General features: G+C 44.3%; 1 protein-coding gene across 2 annotated transcripts; it reads right to left on the bottom strand.

Annotated features, from left to right (window-relative positions):
• Nucleotides 1-2,496: 2,496 nt before the first annotated feature.
• rad18 (RAD18 E3 ubiquitin protein ligase) lies at nucleotides 2,497-25,611 on the bottom strand. Of its 2 annotated transcripts, XM_076147447.1 has the most exons (13): nucleotides 25,452-25,611; nucleotides 24,640-24,718; nucleotides 23,729-23,790; nucleotides 23,477-23,547; nucleotides 19,018-19,442; nucleotides 18,348-18,447; nucleotides 17,710-17,897; nucleotides 17,430-17,500; nucleotides 17,227-17,287; nucleotides 13,385-13,516; nucleotides 13,167-13,287; nucleotides 7,571-7,615; nucleotides 2,497-3,230 (listed from the first exon to the last, which is right to left on the bottom strand). In XM_076147447.1, exons 1-13 carry the CDS (start codon nucleotides 25,500-25,502, stop codon nucleotides 3,125-3,127), a joined length of 1,512 nt encoding a protein of 503 aa, XP_076003562.1. In that variant the 5' UTR covers nucleotides 25,503-25,611; the 3' UTR covers nucleotides 2,497-3,124. The 2 variants fall into 2 exon arrangements, with proteins under 2 accessions (XP_076003562.1, XP_076003564.1); XM_076147449.1 differs by lacking the exon at nucleotides 7,571-7,615.

The following is a 25,611-nucleotide window of genomic DNA, read 5'->3' as shown; positions in this document are numbered from 1 at the left end:
TGTTTTAATAAATGATTGGCCGGGAGATGATGAATATTTTAGCCTTTTGCAAATCTCAGCAACACATAAGGTTTCCATGTTTCTGCCCCATTTGTTCCTGTAGTGGAATTCCATTACTGCCTCCCCCTCCAGGCTAAACTGAAATATAAGAAAACTACAAAGAAACGTTTTTTTTTTCTTCATCTTTGTCGCAATTTAAGAGCAAAAATCAGTCTTTTTTTTCTTCTCCAGCCCAAACACACAGCAGGAGTCCTTCCTTCCTTCCGGGCTTTATATCGACATCCTTGATGCTACGCCGTCTCAGTGTGAACTGCACAACCCTGATGTACCTGCACAGCCTGTCGCCGTGACGACGGTGACTGATGCCTCCTGGGTTGTGTTTTGCAAAGCACCGCAGCAATAAATACATCACAGAGTCATTTGTGAGCTTCTTTTTCCAATTCCCTGGACCTGGCATCTGACCGGAGGATTCAAGTATTTCTTTACAACCCACGTCCAAACAAGGTGACTGATGATTCCTTCAGCTGATTTTAATCTTCAGACGCTTTATCACACGTCAACACAGTTCATTATTTCAGCAGCGTTCTTTACCATGTGGTGTTATGAGTCATGCTTTGCTCACATTTCTGGTTTCTTTTCAATTTGATTTTGTCACGAATCTGCGTCCATGTCACCCCCGCCGGTCACCTTAGAAACCGCAGGTCCTTCTTTATATCCTATGATGTTATCAAAGGTTGCAAGTTGGAGTGTTAGTTCTCCACCAATAAAGGAAGTATTGAGGTTCCTTTTTCTACTTCTTCTCTCACTTCAGTTGGCTTGTTTGGGAGTGTAAACAAAGAAGGCGACATCCGGTAAGAAGCTGGGGAGGATCGTCTCACACCGGAGCGGCTCGCTTCAGAAGAGGAGGACATACGGTTGACATTGAAATCCTCACCAGTGACAGCATTGATTTTTTTCTGGTTTGTTTTGTAATTATTAAATACCCGTGGATTGTGTTCCTGAAGAGAAGGGGCTGTGCACGGTGACAGCTGTGACTGAGGACAAAGAAACGCACGCTGCACCGGATTCCGACACTCAAGGCCCCAGTGTGTTTCATTCGAAGCAGCGTTTGGAGAGCAAAAACAACATCTTGCTAGGATTAACACATAATCAGGCTCTTTGTGTTCTTTACGCACCCCCCTCCCCCTCTCCTCCTCTCTCCCTCTGTGAACTGTTGCGTCTCTACTTCTGATATTTCCCCACAGTAGTCGGAGCAAACATCCCGTTGTTAGACAGTAAAAAGTGCTGGGCAGGAAAATAGCAGAAAAAAATAAAAACGTCAAATTCTGCCAACTGCTCTCTTCTCCAGTCGTGAGCCTTTCTCACCGCCGCCTCCTCGTGCCCCCACAGGCCCGGAGTGTCCGAGACATTCCAAGACACCGGCTTGTCCCTTCATTTATCTTTTGCAGTATTCCCTCCTGGCTGTTCACTCACCATGACATCAACACCGGTTATCCTTCCATAGTGGGTCAGGAAGGTTACCGTGGATACTGTCACTGCACAAACAACAGTGCTCTTGCGACTCAAAGAGATCTAAACAGGGGGTAATAATTGAATTACAAAGGATTAGAGGTTTGCAATCTTTGTTTCACCTTTTGTTGTGAAGGTCAGACATATTCCTTTCAATGTTTCCATTCAGACAAATACGCTGACAGTGGTTCCATGTGAAAAGAGTCTCCAGGGATCTGCTCTGTGTGTGGAATCAATGATCAAACTGCCTGCTTCATTGGTTACAGAATCAAAGCAGGGATCAGGAGCTCTCGTGGGGGATTCAAGCAGCGGTAACCCTCTGCCAATTACAACGTATAGAACTTGCTTCACGCTATTGTATAGAGAGAGGACACAAGGATGCAATGGGATTAGAGGGAGAAGGAGCACGTACCGCACGTCGATAAGGTCCAGCGGTGTCCGTCAGCGTGTCACTGATTCGTCTCTGGGGGGGAAAGAGACGACCCGAGTCAGAAGCACCGTGTTTCCGTCCAGAGGCTCCAGGCAGAGATCTGTTTTCAATCAAGGTCAGCTCCCCAAAGTGCTCCTGCTCACTCTCCCATACATACACACACACACACACACACACAAACAACACCTCCTCTTCTTAAAGTGTTTACATCCGCCCGTCTGACCCAGGTTCTAATCAGAGATGGGAGTTTTGTTTAGTTTAAATGACAACAGTTACTTCTCTGTCAAACAAAACGGTCAAATTCACTCACAAGTCACCGGCACATGTGGAAGAGCAGAGGACAGGAGAGTCATGTGAGTGGAATTTGAGAGGAATTGTTGAGGATGAAGAATGTAGGTCAGCCAGACGGAAATCTCAACATCCACCTGGATTTATAAATGTATATAACTCCACCAGCCGGACAGTGAGAGCTGGAAAGTATCACAATGAATTCTCTAAACTCGGGGGTGTTTACATGAATGCAAAAACTGCTTACAAATTCCATATTGCACTTTAGATTCAGTTTTATTACTTAATGCAGTTACACATATACAGTAGGTGTTACACATCCTAACATGCCCAGATGTATCGTATGTAATCCTAACAACCGTTTCTCTTCTTCTCTTCTTTTCCGATTCATTTACCACTGATCAACATCCAAACTGAAGGTGAATGAACAAATGATGAAATTGTGAAGAAATCATGTCTGGTTACAGCGTTAACACTTGCGGTTGAAATAAAAAGGTGGGAGCGGCTCGGGGGGGAGGAGCGGGCGCAGCGGCTTTCATAGTGCAGGGTTTGTGCTAAAACTGTGCAAAATGGAACGAAAATCTTTAACACGGTGAAAAACTAATTCACATGATGATGTCATAGTCCCACAAACACAAGTGAGCAGATTTGTTTTGTAAATACTGACGGGTGCAAGCTTCTCCAGGGAAAATGAACTATATTCGCTTAAAAGATGAAATATCTATCCAAACTGTAACACCTTAAGTCGTAACACATCAATCTAACAGAGGGAAATGTCATGTGACAGGGATGTGCGTGTAATTCACATCGTAAATGCCCTTAAAAGTACCTCAAAAGTGCATTACTATAGATGTGTTTCAGGCAACATGTCTGTCTCTCTCTCTCCTTCATCACTCCTTATGTCTTACGCCGCCGTTTGCCCAGGATGGGAGGTGAAGCAGCGCCGCCGCCCCGCCTGGAGCTGTGCGATCGCTTGTGGCTGGAGGTCGCCGCCGCCGTGTCTCTAAGAAAGCACAAATGGGAAATCTCGTATAAGAGAAGCACAGATATCAAACTGTAAAATATAAGAGAATGTATCCAAATATGGTCGGAGGTAACCGTTAGGTGATGACGTTCGTTGTGACTGTAGGCCAATGAATTACATGCTTCAGTAAATCAATCACAACATCTCCACTGTATCTATTCCTCTGAGTGCACCAAAGTCAACGTATGGCAGCTTCCAGCCCGTTATGACATGAACGTGACATTAGACAAACCTGAGCTTAGTGCCAGAATGTCATTACCATCAAAGTTTCAACGTGCACAGCAACATATCCAGTGTCCTCTTGAACTTCCCCTACTTCCTTACTCTCTTGATAATTGTTCGCAGAGGAAATAAGTCATAGTTATCTTCAGATCAGGAATGTGCCAAAAATAGTTATTTTGACTTCAGCCATTTTAGATAGATAAGGGGTAAAAGGTGAAAAGTGCAGTTGTCGCTACCTATCAACACTGAATACCTCTTTAATTTACGAATGAAGCGTAGATGGTGACGATAATACACATTCCCAAAGATGCAATCATGCTGAAGAGACGTATGGGGGGCGATTCATCTGAACACTCTCTTTTTGTGTGACATTCCCTGAGCAACTTAGCCGGAGCAAAGTGTTTCCCCCGAGTCAGAAAGGTCCAAAAACACTTCCAAAATAACTACACGTCTCCTCACTTTTACACAGAAAATTAACAAGTTATTATTCCCAGAGGTGCAATGTCATAACGGCTTAATTATCAGGGGAGCTTAGACTTGTTAAATCAAAGTGAAAATGTCTTCCTGGCTGAAGTCCTGTAGGCCTCATGCAGCTCCGTTAGACTGTGACCTGTTAAAAATGAGGGCACGCTGCTGATAAAACAAGCCGTCGGTGAAAGAGACCACAAGAGCTTTAAAACTCCATTAAAATGGACCGTAGAGGGCGCTGTGCATATTCAGGGGCTGTGATCTGTGTGAGGTACTAAAGAGGGGGCTGTTCCCTGGTGGCTGTACGGACTGAAAAAGTGGCTTTGGTTTGTAGAATTATAATCAAAAAGATGCAGGAGAGACTTGAGGTTCTATAATCGGAAGTTATTAAATTAAAAAGCCGGACTACAATGATCCTGTGTCGAGTAATGGACTCATCAAACTGGACTTGGAGTCATTCAGCGCTTTAATTCCTACTTTCGGGATTTCATTAAACTTTGCTTAGCTTCAAATGACTGTTTCAGAAGGACAAGTCTATCTGATGGCAATTGAGGGAACGAATTCTTATAATTAACAACAAACCCTTAATAAAACCATTGGGACAGCAGTGCCCCAGGAAGGTATTTCAATCTGCAAGTCATCCCAGATTCAGTCTCTGCTGCCTGCTCTGACCACAGCAGCTTTACTGCCTGCCTGTGCTGTAGCGTGTTACATACATGTATGATATATAAAGCAGAACTCCGGGTTCAAAAAGGAGAGAAAGAAAATGAAATAGATTTTGTTTCCATTTCAACAGTATTTCCTTAGGTGATTGAAATTTAATTGCAAAAATAACAGCTTTTTGTTTCATTTTCATTTATGGAACTACAATATTAGGTTTGTGGTAGGTATAGGTTTCAGCTTGTGTTTCCAATAAAATTATCTGCTTGTGATTTTAAAGTTATTAAGAAAAACAAAGAGTAAAGATAGCGCCCCGAGATTAGACATCTGTAACCGGGCTCACTGCCTCCCCGCACAATAACTTCTCATAGATTTTTGGTGCTCACAGGGGAGAGGGGTTATGTCAGTGTAATGCTATAGCCCTATTATACCTTAATAAATAACGTTTGCACCCCCTACAGCGCTCATGTCCAATAACCCGCTCACTAGGAGTGGGAGTGAGAGGATGTTAAGTACAAATTGGGGTGACAGCAGTAGTTCAGAGTGCAGTATTACCTTACAGCGCCCACGACTTGATCACCTGGGATACAAATTAGACACTGTGAGATTGATGTGGCCGTTCACCTCCAAGGGAGAAGCAGCGTGGATGGGGGAAAGTAGGAATGGCATCCTGAAACTCTTCCTCAGAGAGGAACGTTCAGATAACAAGGTTCAGACGCCCGATGGGAGCCCTTAAACCCCGGTGCCCTGCATGTGGAACCAATTTAGGCTTCACATGAAGGGATTGGTTCAGCTGTTTATACTACCGATGTAGGTTACCCTCCAGCCAATGACAAGGCCCTCTCAGGTCTATATGGACCAGCCAAAACAAAATTCCTTCACCTTGGAATTTGGGTCAGAACCCCACAAGCTATTGGGGGACGGGTTGATCGACTTTTAGTAAGCCGGCAGTCAGATAAACATTTCATCTTTCATCTCACCCGTCTTTCCCATAGGCAGACAAAGGCTGGATGAACGGAGATAAAACTCTTTTCACAACCCTCACGAATCACAATAATGTCTTCCTGCCACCCAAGTTGACAAACCATTGAAAGGAAAAGTGCTTGGGGGCGGAGGAGGCTGCACAATATCAAACAAAACCTCAATATCAATAACAACTTCAATTTGTTGTGGGAGTATTCGGTCCGGCTATAATGCTAGCCCACCATGTGAGCCCCACTCCCCCCCTCGCCCGGACCCTCAGATTTATTCATAACATAACTCTCCTTTCTGCCCAACAGCGCAATTTGATCAAATTAGGAGTAACCCGTTTAGCAGTGACATGTTGCTGCCTCTGAAAGGTGAATCTGCCAAAGTTTCTGCAGGGAAAGCACGACATTACTGGTCTCAGTGGGGAAAGGGATCCGTCATGTTAACACAATAATCAACTCTCCTAGCTTAAGTCACAATATCCACTTGAAAAGCTGCGTTAAACCTACGACAACAGGTTTGTGAGGCTGCCCGTGCTGTCGGACCACAGGAAACTCCGCTGTGCTTAATGTGTGTATATATACATCTTTAATAACACTCATTTTCTGTCTTGACTACACAAACTCAGATGTTACGGTGTCACATCATCGACAACGAGATCAAAAGCCTCTCTTATTGGCTGGAGATCAAACCATCAAACGACACTCGTGGCTTGTTAAGGTAAAAGTGTTGCTCAACTCTGCTGAGACCTTTTCAGCTTTTCTCTTGACTGTGATTTCATTTTGATCACATTTTTAAAGAGAAATACGACAGAAATGTCAATGTCACCTCTATCTCTGAGGATGAAGCTTCAGATGTGAGATGGAAGGACTTGACCAAATGATATATTGACAGCTACAGAGGGTTTGAATGTTTCTGAAGGGCTTTGGCTTAGGTTTAAAACAAGTAGCCCAAGTGGGGCTACTTCCAAGTGGAGGACCTGAAGTTTGGAAAATAATGACTTTTACACCACTACATATCCAAGACAACACATATACCTGTGACCTGCTTCTTCTGGTGTCACACAGGTTTGTTACAAAATATGGTTTGTTTTGTAAACTGTGCTTGAATTGATTGAAGGTTGGTTAGTACTAGTTCTGTTAAATAGCTGACCCAAAGTTTCTGGTGCATCACTTTGAGTTCATCCTGCCTTTTAAGCTGAGTGAATACTTTCTCATGTGAAATGGGAAGTTGAAACAGAACCCGCAGAGTGGAACGTTGACATTATAATCCACGTCAGATATTTCTTCCTTTTCTCGCCTCTAACGTTCCTCTTCAGTTGCTTTCATCGATGTGTGATTGCCTCATACTCTTGCAGCAGTTTGTGTGTTGAGAATATAAAGTTTTACAGCTCATCTTCTCCATAATAAAACACAGAAATAGTTTCATTTGAGTGATTGTCCCCATATAGAGACGCACAAAGACGTATCTGAAGGTATAAATGCCACAACCAGCAAAGAGACTTACTCCGAACAAATACTGAGTAGATAAGAATTACATCAGCAACTTAACCACTTCTGAATTTGACTTCTAACAAATTCATTTTAGCCCGAGCTTTGATATGGACTGACATTTACTCATGTCTTCAAAGGTACTTCACCCTTCACTGGTTACACTGTGTGTATGTGCTGCAGCTGGCACGTCAATGTCAATGGAATTTATGTAGCTGCACGAATCCCAGCAGTTCTGACACGAGTGTGTTAAGAGATGAGATGGACATCAATCCAAACCTGCGGTCAGCTGGGATGGCGAATGAAAGCGGGGAATATTGGTATAAAAACATGTATAGAGAGAGAGACACACACACACACACACACACACACACACACACACACACACACACACACACACACACACACACACACACACACACACACACACACACACACACACACACACACACACACACACACACACACACACACACACACACACACACACACACGATTGTTGTGACTTACTCAGTGCCTATGGAAGTCTCTGGACCAAAGATGTCTGAGATAGAGCTGTGAGAGACAGGAAAAGAGGAGAGAGAGTCACAACGCCATCAGCAACAGTTTATCGCAACTATCCACAAGCAACAACATTCCCATTACCATAATAAAAGAGTCCTTGTTACATTTCAGTTCCAATGGGAGCCACTGCCCTGGAAACAGGCTGGGTGACATCTCTAAGGATGACACAGATAATAACAACCGCCTCACGCTGGTGTGTTACGTGCCCTGACCGGTTTGATGTTTTAACGATTCCGAAATGAATTAGTTACAAGGTTCGTTTGATATTAAAGCAGATTTAGGCTTAAACTACAAACCTGCTCATCTGAACACTCACAGATACAAGAAGATGATGATGTTATGGTGGCATGTCTCTGATGTTGTATTGTTGTGCATTCCTTTTTCTTACCTCTAATTATAAGTTATGCAACAATCTGAAAAATAAATAAACACAAAGCTCCTGACCCTAAAGCAGAGGAGCTGAGAGTAAAGCCAGGCTGCAAATGAGAAGAGCCCCGCAACACACTCAAATAGCTGTCAAAATATGCATGATGAGGTCAGGGTGAGGTAGCGAGTGCCATGAACTACACTGCCGGGGCATAATGTGGAATACTTTGCTGGGGGGGGAGGAAAACAGACTCAAGTCCAAGAAAAACTATTTTGGAAGCGATCGAGGCAAGAAAGTTGGCTCGCCTGGCTGCTGCATTCTAATCGAGCGTCGCCACTCAGGTGGGACATCATAAGGAAGAGCTCGATTACACCCAACTGCCACCCGGCACAATAACAGAGCCCCCTGGTGACACTGCAGACAGTTTAGAAAGCCAAGCGTCAGGCCTAAATGCAAAGGTACTGGAGCTGGAAAGTTTCACTTTACAAATAAGGGATAAGAAATGCAGGAACAATACACAAAACCTTAACCTTAACTGTGAAAAGAGTCCTGCAAATTTCCACTGAGCTGACCTCGAGCTGTGTGTGTGTGTGTGTGTGTGTGTGTGTGTGTGTGTGTGTGTGTGTGTGTGTGTGTGTGTGTGTGTGTGTGTGTGTGTGTGTGTGTGTGTGTGTGTGTGTGTGTGTGTGTGTGTGTGTGTGTGTGAGTGAATTCATCCAGGGTTCAAAGCCCAAAGCCGTGCCATCCATCTGTGCTTTCACCTTTTGGCGAGACCGAAGCATCAGTGAGATTTGAACTAACAGAAAACAGAAAGTGTTCCCCCCCCCTGTAGTACAGACACACACACACAGGCAGACAGCGGGTGTAAATTCAGAGGAAACACAAAACACCCCGGTTATCTTTCGCCGTATGCGGCTGCGTGTGCAACACTCGTTCATCAGCGGCGCTCTCAGCGTGCGGCCGAACCGGAGAGAAGCAGGCGCTGTGTTAAAAACAATATGCCCAGAGAAAGAACTATAACATGTATTCCATAGATGGAAAGGAACTCTAGACGATATGACAGGTTATTCATTTTAGAGGACGCGATTTATGGGGCCAATAAAATGTGACAGGTCCCACGCCGCACTCCAGGAAAGGCTTTCAAAAGTTTTAATATACATCAAGCTGGGCGAGCGAGCACCAGCAACAACAAGGGAGGCGACAGAGGAGCCCGCAACTAGCCGAGACCCCCGGAGGTTGGGGAATGCGTTTGAAAGAGCGAAGAGAATGAGGAAGTTCCCGTCTACAACCGAGCACGGTGGCGGTAATGTCCTTCCAGAGAAAATTGATGAGTCAGGCCGCAGATTGACATCGTGAATCATGCTCCCAGAAGACGAGTGGGAGTCCTTTGAGTCCCATCGAACGCTTCTGTTGAATTCCGGGGAATTAGTCTTTCATGGAATATTGTGTGAATTACAGTTTTGTACTGTGGCTCAACATTTCCCCACATACAAAATCCTCTTGGGAGGGAGAAAACAATAGATAGAATAGTTCTGATATAGCCGCAGCATTGGGTGGGCGTTTGTACTAAACAACTTGTTGGCATGACGATATTATCTATAGTAAGTAATGAGCCAGTCACGTTCTCTCTATGCTTTAAACACGCACACACACACACACTCAAACAGGCCTTGTTTGTGTCACTCATTAATGGGCTTTTGTGTCGAGATCAAATTTGTGGATCGAGCAAAAAGCCACTCAGTCGCTGACTAATTGGCTTTGCTGCAGTATTTATCAGCAGGTTGCTAAAGCTCCTCCAGCACCGTTTATGGCCGCGCAATTCTTCCGTTACCAGCGCCGCTATAGGTCATGAGTAATAAGCCGTGATCTCCTAGCAACGTCCGCCTCGCGTTTTGGGTTTTATGTCGCATCTCCGCTAACTTTTCCTTTGTTGACAAGCCGGGATAAATGAGGATGACAGGTGGGTGTGTCAGTGATGTCAGAGGCTTCACATGGTGGATAAACACTGTGTAGATGAATAACAAATGAGATTCAGACTCCTGTTCCTGTGAATAACCTGTGGAATAGGGGTTACACCAACAAAAATCAATCCAAATGGTATTAAGTGCATAAATAAGAGTAGATCTGTGTGTTTCATGAGTTACTGAGGATCTGGTTGAGGTCTCTGATCCAGTACACATCAAAACACCCAGCCAGCTAATGGTGCTCTGCATGCTGGGTAATTACGCTAGGTCTTTACCGGAGTCACAGAGGCTTTAAAGATTGACCAGATGTCACCAATCAACTTCTCCACCACGGATCATTAAGTAGAGAAGCTTAGAACAGGAGAGGTGAGCCTACATTATATCACACTTCAGCTTCTTATCATTTGTTTAGCACACACAGAGACAGCGCTTCGTTTGGGTGCACCCACCTGCTCCCCCCCACCCTCTGCTTCCTCCCGGAGGAGAGGGAGGAACCGAGCAGGAATCAGTGATCCCATTCATTTGTTGGTTAGAGTAATGTGATGTTTATCCAGATAATTAGAAGCCGCTGTGGGGGGAATTCATTAGAGTAATAATATCAATAATACTCTGCTCCGTGTTAATTATGCAGCAGGAATAACTGAAGCTCATTCACAAAGCTCCTCTGACGTTAATTAGGGGGAGCGGCGTGACGTTACTGACGTGTTGTTGTGAGGGGGTGCACCAGGTGGGCGTCATGGTAATGAGCCGCCGCCGCCGCACATCTCAGATCCACACGCTGAACACGCCATCCGATTCTCTCTGACACTTCATGACTGAGGAGCAGAGGGGTCAGAGCACAACGTGGCAAAACTAATCCGATTAATCATCTGAGTGGGCTTAGTTGTCAGTTTTATTGATCGCTGACACACGCGAGGGAAATGCAGGTAAAAATTAATTAGATTCGAAGGAACACTCGACCGTGACAGCAGAGAAAGTTAGACAGAAGTTTCAGGAGGATGTGCAGCTCTGCCCTGCAGCTTCTACAAACACAAAGGCTCCCAAGCAGCTCCACATTTATAGCCTGGGTAAAATGAGCCTGGGATTGGATGTGTGCACTTTTGGCTATTTTCTAAAAATCACTGAAAAATAAGTTATTAAAGATCTGAAACAATGTATATTTAAAGAAACAAAATTGCCACAGGGACGGTGAGGTTGCTTTGGAATTCAAAGGACTCGACTGATGCTGGTGCTTAATGTGAGGCCAGGCTGCTGTCACTGGAACTTCACTCTATGGGTGCAAAGGTATAACTAAGATAAGATTAAGGTGTTCTTATTCCAACAATATAACTAAATAAGTGTTATAAATAATAATAAGTTCAGACTACATTTCTACCCCATCCAGCAAACATCAGCAGCCAAGACAACAAACACAAAACTTTGGGAACTCATAAAAATGGCAGGCGAGCACAGCTGGCCTTGGAGAGTGGAAAAGCTTTTAGTCTTTCTCGGGGAGCGAGTACTCGCAGAGCACAGCAACTCTGCTCTACACACGCTGTACATCAGGCCGTTAATTGGTCCGTTAAGACGCCAAGGGATCCGTGTTGCATTTCATGATCCCTCCTGCAGTAACTAGTATAATTCTCGCTCAATATTTGTCTCAAGACTATTGAGTCCACCGTCAAGGAAATAAGAAGCCAGAGTCCCGAGTTCAGAGTGGCAAAGCCTCCTGCTGAGACGACTTTCTGAGTGGGAAAACTACAGGACGGTTCGTCCGAAAGCACTTTGAAACCAAGGACAACTCCACTGTCCACTCAATCCACTTGCATTGGCTTTAGCTCCTGAGATAAGAGTGTGTGTAGGACACCCTGCGAGGGACGGTTTAATACTCCCGTCTCACTTTGACGAGTCACTGGAAGATGTATTCCATCAGCAACAACCTGGCCTCTGCAGTCTGTCCTCCTTTGAATCCACCAGCTGATTAAAAAAGTGGTGACATTTTCTTTCTTTTTTCCTCTTTGAGCACTCGCTTCATCAAAAAACAGCAGGAAACCTCTAAAACATTTATAGGCCTTTGATAGGATCACAACTTCTGCCCCTTTTATAATTAGTGAACAGGATTGTTTCATTTGTTACAATGAATACATTCTACTAGGTGAGATTTCATAACAGTTCCATAGACTTCTGCTGTTGTGTTAGAGAAACATGGGCCGTGTTCACACCTGCTGCATCACCGTGAACACACAGTGTGAGTATACGTGCATGCTGACTATCCGCCTCTCTGGCTGACACAGTTGCTTCTGAAATGTCAGAAAACAGAGACGTTCTGTGCAAACCTGGGCTTTGATGCTGTGCAGCAGTATTTATCTGTTGTTTTTATACAACACGAGCTTTGCCCATCTTTCAGCATTTCTATTCCTCTCCTTTCTTTCTCTTCACTCTTATTGTGCCACAGCAGGGACTCTCTCTGTGGCCATACAAGAAGAAATACGCTCTGCCTTTTCTGGAAAGAGGAATAAACAACGAGTGGATGTCTGAAGGCCGTTTGTTTTTGGTGCAGTGTGTGTGCAGAGGAAACCCTTGTGATTGATTGTTCCACATTTCTAATCTCAACAGCCACAGACGTTTCTGAACAGAGATTGAAATCAGTGCAATTTGTGACACACACACAAGTTAACATAACCTGTGCATTTCATCTGGAATATACTTATTAGAAGAAACAGGAAGGGAATTATCACAAACTCTTACTGACACACAGCCTCTATGTTGCGATTTTACCTTTTATATGTCTTTGTATAATGTGTGTGTACTGTACTGAGAAAAGCACATTCCATTATTCATTGTGATTGGCTCCAGTGTGTGTTGCCAGTGAAGTACAGCGTGATTCACGTCAGCCTGGTGTCACTGTGGAGTTTGGCTGAGCGGAACTTCAGTGGCTTTGAGTCGACTGACAGATTGATGTCAGTTCTTCAGGGTCCCGCAATTCTCTTTATGCAACTGACAACAGAGGACGCTACAGGTTTGGGGCTTTATCACATACACACACACACACACACACACACACACACACACACACACACGTACACTTTCAAAATCACGAGGGCAGAGAGGTGAACGTCTTCTCATTGTGACCGTGACAGTGTTTAATGATCGCAGTCAGGATGGAGCGTCTACCAGCTGGCCGTCCAACAGTGAAGGGGTGAAGGATGTGATGTGTGTGTCTCTGACTCACCTGCTGATGGACACGTCACTGTGAGCTGGGCTGGACCATATTGAAATGACTTCAGCTGACGGCGACGAATCTGTGTCCTCTAACTTTACCGATAAGCAGCTGTTGGACTGTGGGAGTTGATCTACAGAAGCACAAACATGTATCTCTATCACAAACTATTACAAAAAACTATTAAAGAGTTATATGTGCTCCTCTGACAGCAGCTGTGTGTTTTATACCTGTGGAGTGTGTTTTATGGGCGTCGTCCTCGTTGTCGGTGACTTCCTGTTTGATCCGGGTGTGCCTGCTGGTGTTGAGGCGACCCCTGACCTGGGCCACAAGGCGGGAAAAGTCGGTGCTGTGCTTTTTCCCTGAAAAACAACAAGAAATGTTCAATTTCCCCCCACAGCAGAAAAAACATCGAGGGACATGCAAAATGTTTACTGTGACATGAAGGGGCCGTATTCTAACATGTCAGGGCTGTCACTTATAGATGATAACCTATGGAACGACCCAAAAAAAGGCAAAGCACAGCAGACTGAAGTGTAAATTGCGATGCCAATGTGTGCAGAGCTAATTGAATCTTATTCACTGCTATTCACAAGACTCACTGCAGCTATAAAAGGCTAAATGTGCTTCTACTGCTTCAATGTTGACTGTTTTGAATTACACACTTGGGGCAGACACAAAGAGAAAGAAATGTGGGATGACGGGCAGCACGGAGGAGTGAGTTATTGGAGGATTTAACCAATAATGGTGAGAGGTCACAGAGGAAGGATTTCACTCCTCCTCTCCTTCACTGCAGCACAGCCTGCTGGGTCGGGATGCTATCAGTAAAAAGCCTTTCAACGCATGTGATGGCCCTACTGAATCTCTTAGGAAATGAGCAGAGGAGAGCCTCCAACTATCCACGATTATCCTCACATTCTCATTGTCTGTAACCATTGGAAGTCTCCGGAACAATTGGTCCCCAACAAGCTGAGCATATCCAGATAGCTTCCCTGCGCTAATATCCCCCAATTCATCTGTCAACAGCAGACAATGCACACTGATCTAGGTTCCTTTAAAAGAAAACAGAACTAAGAGTGTGTTTGTGGAGCTGCTGTGTGGCGTTATCTTTCTGTTTCACACCCTCCACTTAGCTGGGGTACAACACATGCATTATATGTTATAATGGATGCAGATTCATTACTCCCTGCTAATGCATGAGGTCATTCCATCGACATAGAAGTCAAATGAATACTTGAAAATGACACGTGTGCGTGGTTGTGACAGATTAATATTGATTCAAGGGTTATGTGAACCTATTTAAATACCTTTGAGTCTCCAAACAGATGTGCAGAGTCAGGACATTATAGGAATGGCATTATGGGCTGTGTGTTAATGAAGGCAGGCAGAGGGGAGACAGGGGTTAATTGCTGCCAGTGACGGTTCAAAACGTCATAAGTACTAAATATATATATACACACACAGTATATACTATCAATTTAAGTCTGTGATTGACTGAAACAAAGAGCAGGGATTGTTATCAGTAGTAAATCATTACGGTCTAATATAGCATTGAACGTTTGCTTTGAGATTTAAATGTCTCCCCTGGGAGTTGCATTGAAAGGTCCAGTCTGCTATTTTGCAATCAGACAGTCTATGAAGTAGCTGTCAAGCCTAATTCAACCAGAGCACACACTGGTTGCTCTTTTATAGCCTCTTATTCTATACATTTCAGAGGGTACATCTCTACTTTTCAAAGTCGTAGAGTCGTGAGCAAAGGAAGCTGGAACAGTGAAAGCAGCGGTCTGAAGGTGCGCACACACACACACACACACACACACACACACACACACACACACACACAGAACATAACTCACTCTGCTTGATGCCTGCTGCTTTTTGCTTATTTGGAATTGCACAGAAAGGTTCAATATGGCCCGAGTCCTGCCTTTCAGCTAACATTAGGAGAGAGGAGTACTTTTTAAACAAGTGCTTAAGACTTTTAATGTATAACTTTGCATTCATTTCGGTGTGTGACAGATTGTGGACTTGACTTATGCGCTCGACAATCGAATACAAGTGTGACATTGAAAAGTCTGTTTTGTATTCACAACAGAGGGCCGATGATGATTAAGTTTTTCCATGGCCTTCAGCACCTGAGGCTATAATTGCAATGTCATCCCCGGCTTGTGTAACGTCTGCTACGGGTCGGGCATGATGATTGACTGCCGGCCGGATTGTTTTCATTCACACTTGAGGTTGAAAGTAAAGAGAGCGACGCCACAGCGGAGATAACACTTAAGCTTCTTAGCCACACACTCGTGCCACTACAACCAAGATACAAAGCAGTTTTACAATGTAAACACCCGGGTAGGTAAGGATTCTCCTGTGTTGAACTAAATGATGCGTGACCTTTGTGGTGAATTATTGATATTTACAATAATGATACCGTCTTATTGATTTGGATGTGGAGATATTTCAATAGGAAACCAAGCCCCGCCCCCTTTAATATGGGCCGTGTACTAAAACAAAAGCTCATTTTCTTGTTCTACCTTCTACTGAGAGAAGACCCTGATCTCTGTGAGTGGACTGATGACATTACATGGAGCCCTACAGTTCATATTGTATAAGTCACGTCTGGTTACAGATTGTGCCGATAAACAAGATTATTTATCACAGTAAAACGAGGCTTAGCGCCCTGGATGTCAAGCATTTTGTTCTGTTTGTGTGTGTAGTGTTCACCTTCCAGTCGGCACATTCAACATTTCCCATGGTGGCAGAGTGAGTCATCCATATCCTCCACTGATAAATCAAGAGGTTATCGCAGCAGTGGAGCTATTTTTAGAACCCCACCTCCTGTGAGTCACCTCCATTTTTTCAGCCTCATTTTGAAGTTGGCGACACCGAGTAATTTCCCCCAAATATTTCTCATCTCTCGTTCTACCGTGTTAACATGACTTCGGAGCATGTTTTCCAAACACGGCTGACCTGGTTTGACCCCTGCTCTTAGAGGGGGGGCGTGGGGGGGGAGAGAGAGACTGGGACTACAAAACATATTTGCAAAGGCTTCAATCCCTGCCTCTGTGGAAACGCTTCATCAGTTTAATGTTCTGTCTCTAATTCCCGCTCACTCACTGTAGCGCGGGGCGGGGCAATGAGACAACTATTGAACTATTGGCGACGGGCTGAATCTGTGATTGATGGGAGTTTTGGGCTGATTTACTGCATCATCAATAGTAATTAACAGAGAATCCACACACACATAGAGAGGCCCAGTGTGTCTGCTCCATCCTTCATGTGCCCTGTAGCCTGACCCAGACCGAGGCAGCAGGCCACCGCGCACCGCTGTGTTCTACTTTTAGCCGCCCTTGATGTCTGAGAAAAAACAATTAGAAGGTTGTTTGGAAGTTGTTGATCTGATTGACCTAGAGAGTCTGCAGATCTTCAAGGTTCTCTTGCTGTTTACATTTTTTATGGCTACTGCGACACGCTCCACTTTCTCTTTTGGCAACAGATGGTCAAAGAATTGCAGGAAGGGAAACGTGGATAGCAGGTAGCGTGGATAGTAGAGTGATTTTCCACAATGAACATCATGGAAAGAAGACAAGTCGTACAGATGTGTGTGTCTGGAGCGTTTGACAGGAGGACAAATTGGGGCGATAAAAGACAAAGAGCAGTAAAACGCATGGCAGCATCAAACTATCCAGAGTGCTGCGGTGGGAAACAGGTGTGGGTGTTTATCACTTTAAGACCAATCTAATTCAGCTACTGTGAAGGATGAAAATATGGAATCTTTGCCTGATGAAGTGGTTCAACTCCTTGTAAAAGGAAGCATATCTACAAAGAAAGTGCAAAGCTCTAGAGATTTAAAAGATTCAGATTTGCAACTGCTGTCAAGCCACTACACTGATAATCCTAGACCAGGCCTGTTTTTGCACTGAACCGCTACTTCTTTCAATTGTTTTGTATGTGTTTAAACTTAAAAGACATTGTTACACCCCACAGATGTTTCCCCCTCGCAACTATCCAACGCGGTCTGACCCCAAAGTGTCGACACATCAAAGGCGAAAGCGTCCCGGAGAACGTCACTTACTATAATTTGAGTGTATAGTGTCGATCTCCTCCTCGGGCTGATTCTTCGAGAAGACCATGACCTGGAACATATTTCAAGGGGAGGTAAGCGTGTCTGTTCAGGGTAGTCCCAATGCGGTCGCAGAGCTCATAAATTTGAAATGCTTCCGAGGAAAAAGTAACAGGATTCATAAAGCAATTCACATTTGGCAGTTTAATACTCACAGGTTTGGATTTAGCCTGCAGTTGGTTCCTGATCTTCTCGTTGCCCTCGACCTCTTTGGCGATATCTTCAGCTGTGGCAAATAGCAGAGGAATCATTCTAAAAACATTGCCCTGTTTGTGAATTTTGATGTTGATTTGATATATGAAAACGGCTAAATGGTACAGATTTGTCTGCGGCTTTTCTTCACTCTAATGAACACACACTCCGCTTAATCTCTCACCTACGACCTAGATATGTCATATTTAATAGTATCCCCAGAGTGTAGGAAAGGGCCCTCACCGGTTCGGGGGTTGAGTGAGTCACACTGGGCGTTGTAGATGTGGACAAACTCCTGGTGTCTTTTGATCAGCTGGTCTCGAGAGCCCTGCAACGAGAGGCTGCAGCCTTTCAGCCTCCGCTTCAGCTCCTGCAGGGAGAGCAGGTTGTACACCAACTTCCCCATTGGACGTCTCCCGCTGCCCAGGGAGCTGGAAGAGAACAGACGAGGCATTTATTTCCACTGCAGTAATGACCTCACATTACCAGGTTAAGGCTGCTGGGGAGCTTTCTCTGCGTCTCTGAAATCAACTAGTGTGTGTGCAGACGCTGGTCTCATTAGCCAGAGCGATCAGAGAGGAATGACAGCACTTCATCTATCTCACAGAACCACTGCACAACACCTGGCTTTGTCTGTAGTTTCATTGCAATTAGTGAAGGCGTTCATGTGTGCTGTTCACCTTATAGAAGATAAAAGGGTTATTATAGAAAGTAATGCTTTCTAACTGTGCCCTGCTAAATTGGCTTTTTGTAAAAGTGTTCAAGGCAAAAGCAAATCTACACATTTTTTCAGATCCGTGCATCAACACATGCAAGCGAGTGGGTTTGGGTTTTTTCATCCTAATGAAATGATGTAGTTAGTAAAGAGAAGAGTCCTGTACCTCCTCAGACTGTCCTTCTTCTCTCCACTGCTCAGACAAGTGTCCAGATGCTTATTGATAAAATGCTGGGAGACACCGACAGAACACACAGGGCATTCAACTGCAACACACACACACACACAGACACACAGAGGAGATATGATTAGATATTCTTATTGATATCGTGCTTGGAACCTGGGAGACAAACAGCTAACGCCACATTATAATTGGATTAATGGCACAAATTGTCTGAAAACAACAAACCATAATGGCGATAGTAAAAGTATAACATTCCCTTGGATGAAGGCCCGCAGCAGCAGCAGTTTTGCTTACACTTACTAACACCAATTAATTATAGATCTTGTACACTTAACATTCCTCGACACAAGGATTCATTCATTGGCTGTTCATTTCCCGGCTGGAGCTAAATTTACGTCTCAGCAACTTCATTGTCATAACACAGTGAAGTGATCGGTGGCCAAGGTCTGCCTGGAGGGGAGGAAACAATGGGAAAACTTAATGGATACTTTGGGGAAATGGCCTTTGTTAATGATAATCTTTAACGCAATTAAATTATTAGTGAGGCTGAAACGTGCAAAATAAGTGGCGTCGTGCTTTTTACAGACTAGATTCTTTAAGCTACAAAAATGAACCTGAAACTTTTGTGGATAACGGCGGCATTTGGCTTCACCTTTGACTACAGGCTTCATGTCTTCAGACGGTGACGAAGGCTCAGACTTGCACTGTCGTGACGGCGGGGATGAAACGGCGCTTCCCCGCTCGCCTGCTGTCGGGCCCCGGGTACCTGCCTCCACCTCTGCCTCCTCCTCCTCATCCATCGGCTCTTCTTTCACAGCCAGAGGAGGCTGAGCAGACTGCAAATGTAGGTCAGCCCTGTTTGCACTGTGGGTGCGCGGCGTCATCTCTATTTTGGCCCGCTGCACAACGGAGCTATGCCGCCGTGTATCTTTAGACGGGGATGTTTTGGGCTTCTTTTGGAAATAGTGACTCAAAACAGAGTTACACTTCTGGCTCCTCTCTATGGGACTCTTACATTTGACGGCTGAGGCTGGGGTCTTTGGAGGCGTGTCCAAATTTGCTTTGGACAACTGGTTCCTGGACAAAGACACAGAGAGAAGGAATGCAAACATGAGAATATGAATGTGGACATGATATGATTTTGGATTTGACACATCCGGATACACGCAGGGACTTTCCTTTTCAGATACAGCAACAAATAGATCTACATACAATAAGTTTCCTCATATAATTACAGCACATTACAGGAAGTGACACACAGGTCCCCTCAAAGAGACGTGTTATTTGCAGATAAGTACCGCCCAGCAGAATTGTAAGCGCTTTGTCGTCACACCGTACTTCCTCAATTATCTCTCGGCCTTTTCTGCTGAGTGAGAGAAAGTGTGTGTGCACCTTGGCTACAGTCTTGGAAATGTGGAAAGCAAACAAACTGCAAGCGAGGCCATTACAAGGCCATAAAATGGAACCAATGGGGTGTGTGATGCCCTGCTTTCCATATTTAAAACTTTTTTATTTGTCCTCACTGTCCCCAGTAGTGCGTGTACGTACACACACACTCACACAGTCACACAGCCCCTATGCAGAGATATGAGGTGGAAACACCACCTTTGCGACCCTATAAAGTTGTGGCAGAAGGCTGCTCAGTCTCCAGGTTAAGATGCAGCGGGGGATGATGATGATGATGTCGGAGGGAAGCGCTCTTCCTTCCACTAGATTTATTTTTATTGTGTTTTTTATCAAGTTCTTTTTTAAGACCCTACTTGTTGAATATTGAACAGGGGGCACACAAAATAAATGCAAACTACTCCTGAAAAGGGACCGAAACAGAGTACAGCCTACAAATACTACAGCGTTGAGCTTTAATCTAATAGAAATGTCTAACTTTGACAGTAAAGACTCTACAATACACCAAAATCCATGAAACATTGGCAAACTGACATGCCACTGTAGCTGCAGGTAGAAGTAGAGGTCACACTGGTATCTCACAGCCCTCCGTATGCACAAACATCTGGAGTTTCTAGTCATTCTGACTCTATTGCATCTCTATGATTTGAAGTCCTGCCTCAAAACTTCAAATCCAAAAGCTTATAAAGCAGTTTGTAGTGTATCAAAAGTTCAGAGCAGACCACAGAGAGCGGCAGAAACTAATAAAGGCTGGGTGCGCTCTCTGAAATGCTGCTGACCAGGTGGAAACAGGGGTCACCGCGCAGGTTTCAAGGGAAGTAAAGCGTCTTCTTTTTTCAGAGTTAAATATAAACACCAGAGGAGAAAAACATTCCTGAGGAAAACAATCTGCAATGCAAACTTTTCTGGAGACGTGCAGATGGACAAACATCAGGGAACAAAAAACCCAGAGAGATTTCATTTAGATCAGTGTAATCGTCTCGTCTCCGAGGCATGACAGACTAAAAGTCATTCTGAACCTCTTGAACCATTTATGACAAAGTACTTCATATGAGATTTCCTTCTGCTGTCACTTCTCTAGACAGACACCCTGTAGCTAATGAAGAGGATTCATTTTTACCCACAGTCGACTTAAAAATGAAGCACAATGTGAGGTGATGAAAGCGCCGAGTATATTGGTAAAACAGGAGCCCGTAGTTCCTGCTATCACTACCGAGCTGACTGATTGAAAACACAGTCTACGTCTGTATGTGTGAGTTAAAGAGGCCGAGTGAAAACTGACCGATATCCCTGCTAACATCCCCCCAAAAAAAGTTGCTTTGGCACGGCTCAAACTCTAATGAAAGGGGACGGAAACCTCCATTAAAATCCAATCTGACGGTATCCATAATATATTATTCAGTGGCAGGAAGGGGCCTTTGGTTATTTATAATGAATGGCTCAGGTCCTTCTGAGTTATGAATGAAACAGATTCTCAGTGTGACTGCAGCAAACCGCCCCGCCACAATTTTTAACTATTAACAGTTCGGTTCACAGAGGCAGAAGGACACACAGATTGACAAAAAAATGATGTGTTCGTTTTAAGCGCTACACGAAGTTAGAGGGGGAAAAACGATGTTAGAGCGCAATAATGTACGAGGGCATAAACGCTGAGTGTGTGATTCCTGTTTTGAAAGCTCATTAATCATCCGGGCCCACGGATCTGCAGGACCCAGTATGAGCCAACGGGGAATCAGTACTTTTTTCTTTAAATATACAAAATAATGAACTTCACTTAATGTGTCCCATTATGTTGAATATGAGTGTGAATGAGTGATAAATAAGATGGAATAGTGAGGACTGCCTGGGTTGTAAGCTTGTAAAGTAAAGACGCTGCAGGGATTTCAGAACTGTAATATGTTCATTCTGAGGATAAACCTTAAAAGACGAGAAAAGTTGAATGATTGAAGTCCACGTTTGAAAATGGAGAGAGGAAAGAACGACTCAAAATCTTGGGGCAACTTTCAAAAAATTAGCCAGACGATAAGAGGGGAGGCGAGGGAACACTGAGGTGGTGACTGGGCTACTCCTCCAAAATAAAACATCATTTAATGCCACGGTCACCTCTGAAGGAACCCCATTCTTCACCGGCTCCGTGTCAGAAAACAGGAAATGAAACGGCGGCGCTACTCATTCGCACCAACGATGACAATCAGAAGGTCCCTGCGGTCTGAAGGGAGACTTTTCACGGCGCCGATAACACCGCCGTGATTGATGGAAAGGAGCGACTGACTGGCTGACTGGCTGGCTGACTGACTGACTGATAAGCGCTACTCAGAGATGACATCATCGGCTCCCATGACTCAGCCCGGGTACCTCGGAGGATTTTAATTTTAATTTATTCATTTGTCAGGGATGCCGGTGCTTTTGTTGTAAATAAAGCAGAGATGGTGTGGAAGGATGATTTGCATCAACTGATCCAGACTTGAGATTACAAGAGACCCTCCAACAACAATGTGATCAGGCAGAAATCTGCATTCACAAACACACATTCCCTATTTCTGGAACAGGACGAGCAAAAACACACAACTGTCACCTTTCACATTAAGAGTTGGGCTGACGAAGGTGGTGTTGTCCGCTCTTTTCACACAAAGCAGGAGGAAGAGCGAGTCAGGCAGCAGAGATACATTACACAGTTTGATCCCAGGGCCATGGGGCAATTTCCTTGTTATTGTCAGTGTTTATGTCATTCCGTTTCCCCCTAAAGCAGCCTGGAACAGTGTGTGTGTGTGTGTGTGTGTGTGTGTGTGTGTGTGTGTGTGTGTGTGTGTGTGTGTGTGTGTGTGTGTGTGTGTGTGTGTGTGTGTGTGTGTGTGTGTGTGTGTGTGTGTGTGTGTGTGTGTGTGTGTGTGTGTGTGTGTGTGTGTGTGTGTGTGTTTTATCTATGGAGCTGCAGCGTCCACTTGATCCCAAATCAAAAATACAGAAACTTGAAATCATATGGAAATCCCTTTAGATCATCTCTGGACATAAGTGCACATGCATATATCCGACTGAAATGAAGAAAAACGTGGCCCGGAGCCTCACCGCAGACGTAAACACGGGATGAGGAACCAGGAGCAACTTTGTGTGACCTTATCCCACGAAAAACAAAATCCCCATTTAATTTAGAGAAAAGCTGTAATTTGTGGGTAGGATTACTAGGAGGCGTATTATGAGCTCTGACGTTGGTCAAATGAAGGGAAAGGGAAATCGTCCACTGGAAGACAAACTCTAATATGGTCAATAACAGAACCATCCCCTGAAATCGCCGCAGCATTAGTTAATTCCCCTCGGTGCTCAGACTGATGTTGGTATAAAGGGGAGATGTATTGGATTTAAGGCGGAGAAGTTTATACGGATGTAAGTCTTACATTCTGATGTGCTAGTCTATAGTTCTATTAGTCTGTTTCTGCAGGCGAAAGAAGTTAAAATCAGTAGAATTAACATATAAATGACTGGTATACACATGCTGTGGGTGGGCTTCATGTTAGGAATTCACTCCACGCTCGCACTCGAGACAATTAACACTATGAAAATTGGATATCTGGTGTGTGTGTGTGGCCAAAGCATGATCGGGGTCGTCGTGATTTCAAACTAGTACATGCTGGAAATTGTAAACAATTCATCAAAAATTAACCAAGGCCATCCGTGTCAGATTAACTTCTTATCTGTAATGTCATGGTTACCTTGCAGCTTGAAAGTTCACCACCAACTCGTCCAGTAAGCGGTTGGTTCTTAGATCTTGCTCTGTGACTTGCTGCAAGAGAAAGAAAGAAGAGAAACCGTAAAACAGATGAAATACCTTCAGCCAGCCACCTTTCTGATATAAAAACTGGATGGAAGAGAATAGGAACTGCAAATCTGTCATTGGATGATGAGGCGATGCCCGCAATGATGTGCAGTAAATTGTAAATTCACATTAAAACACAGATACTTACCAAATTGCAAACTGGACACTGCAACTTATAGGAGAGAAACTTCCTGATGCAGAGAGAGCAAACTGTCAAATCAAACACAAAGACAAGATTCAAAACAATGTCATATTGAAACACATGCAAAGTGAGCTGATAGGAACATTATCAAATAGATGCAGAAACAAAACAATGAGTCTGCTGGAGGTCTAGATGTTGAGCCTTGTTGTCCTGAGCAACATGTTGACTCGATGAGTGCAATTCTACACCCGACATCCAAGAGGAGGTGAACCAGACTGCAGCTTCCCACGTGTCACAGTGAAATGTCAGGGGCAAACTCATTTTCTGCTTGACCGCATTCTAAAAAAATTTTGATAACAATTCAGACAATTTGAAATGTTCTCCACACTTCTGCAGCATTGATTTCATCCGTGAAGCAGCGGAGACTCGACTGCCCACATGCAGCAGGAGCATCACATCAGAAACCTAAACTCATCCATCCAGCAGCTATGACGTCACCAACTCACCATCAAGTACTATTTCAAATGTATTTTTGAGCGCGTTGTGTTACTTTAATATGTCTAATGATGAAGTCATTAAAATGTTGATCCTATATGTTTGGTGCACCGTCTGCCCCCAAGGGATCAAATCTGGCAATTTCAATATTTCTGACTTTGTTGTATGGCTGGCTGTGCTGCTCATTATGTAGCATCTAGCGATTAAAGATGTCTCCACCGAGCGACACAACCTAAACCAGCAGCTCCATGTTAGGCCATGGTTTTACTCTTGTTTGCGATTGCATAATTTCCACACTTTAATGTTGTAAGAATGGATCTCAGCTGTCTTTCATCCGTTTCATCAAGTAGTTATAAGCTGTAGCCCTGATGCAGACACTCTGAAATGAAGTGAAACACAATACCTGGGTAGTTTCTACTTACAGTTGTGCGAGCATTTTGTCATCATTGAAATGCTGAGGAAATCAAAACAAATGGGACAGCGGAGCAAAGCGTCGACATTCTGCAGATAAGAGCACAGGGATCATGTTAGTTGTCTGTGAATAACAAATAAATACAAGAATGTATGTTGTTATGGTCTCAAGGGGAGGCAGTGGCTCAGTGGGTAGTGCTTCCGCTTGGGAACCGGAGGGTTGCCGGTTCGAGCCCCTGCCGAGGTGCCCCTGAGCAAGGCACCGAGCAAGGCACCGAACCCTCAATTGTAATGTAAGTCGCTTTGGATAAAAGCGTCTGCCAAATGCCCGTAATGTAATGTAATGTAATGTAATGTCATTATTAGGGATTACTGTACTGTAATCCAGAAGCTGATACTTCAATAGAACTATAGTACAATACAGATCCTGCAGATGAGTGTCACTTTAAACGCATTATCTTAAGTATGTGACATGTTTCAGCTTTGCTTCATGTAAATTCAATCACTGGCTGGGGGCGTGTGTGACACAGCTTACATAGCAGGGAGTGTCCCAACATAACCTGGTGTGTATGTACTTACACTGGCTGATTGTTTTGTGGGTGAGCAGAAAGTGAAAATTCCAAACGTAATTAAACGAGAGAAGAAGAATACTGAAGATTAAACTGCTTTGTCGCATTATGGCTTACTATTATCACATCATACTTAAATCAGCATCACGGCGTGTTACGTGAGCGGCTTCTTTTGTAGTGGCGACCAAGCTCAGCAGACTGGTAGCCACCGAGCAGTGTTAGCAGTAACATGTAAACAAAGCTGTTCAACTTACTTTCAGGGGTGCAAGTGCCGGAGGTAGCAGCTCTTCTACTTGAAGAGCCATTTCTGGATGTGTTGGCGAGGAAAAGTAGTAATACAACGCGCTGCCAAACTAGTGTTTCAGTGGTCCAAAGCGGGTCAGCAGCCGCCAAAGTCCCGCTCGAAGAGTTGTG

The sequence above is a fragment of the Genypterus blacodes genome, unplaced genomic scaffold (assembly GCF_046128005.1).
Source record: "Genypterus blacodes isolate CSIRO-AG114 ecotype Tasmania unplaced genomic scaffold, CSIRO-AGI_Gbla_v1 ptg000037l_1, whole genome shotgun sequence".
NCBI classification, from domain to species: Eukaryota; Metazoa; Chordata; class Actinopteri; order Ophidiiformes; family Ophidiidae; genus Genypterus; species Genypterus blacodes.
Note: the sequence above shows the minus strand (reverse complement) of the source record. Positions and strands in the feature narration are given on the sequence as shown.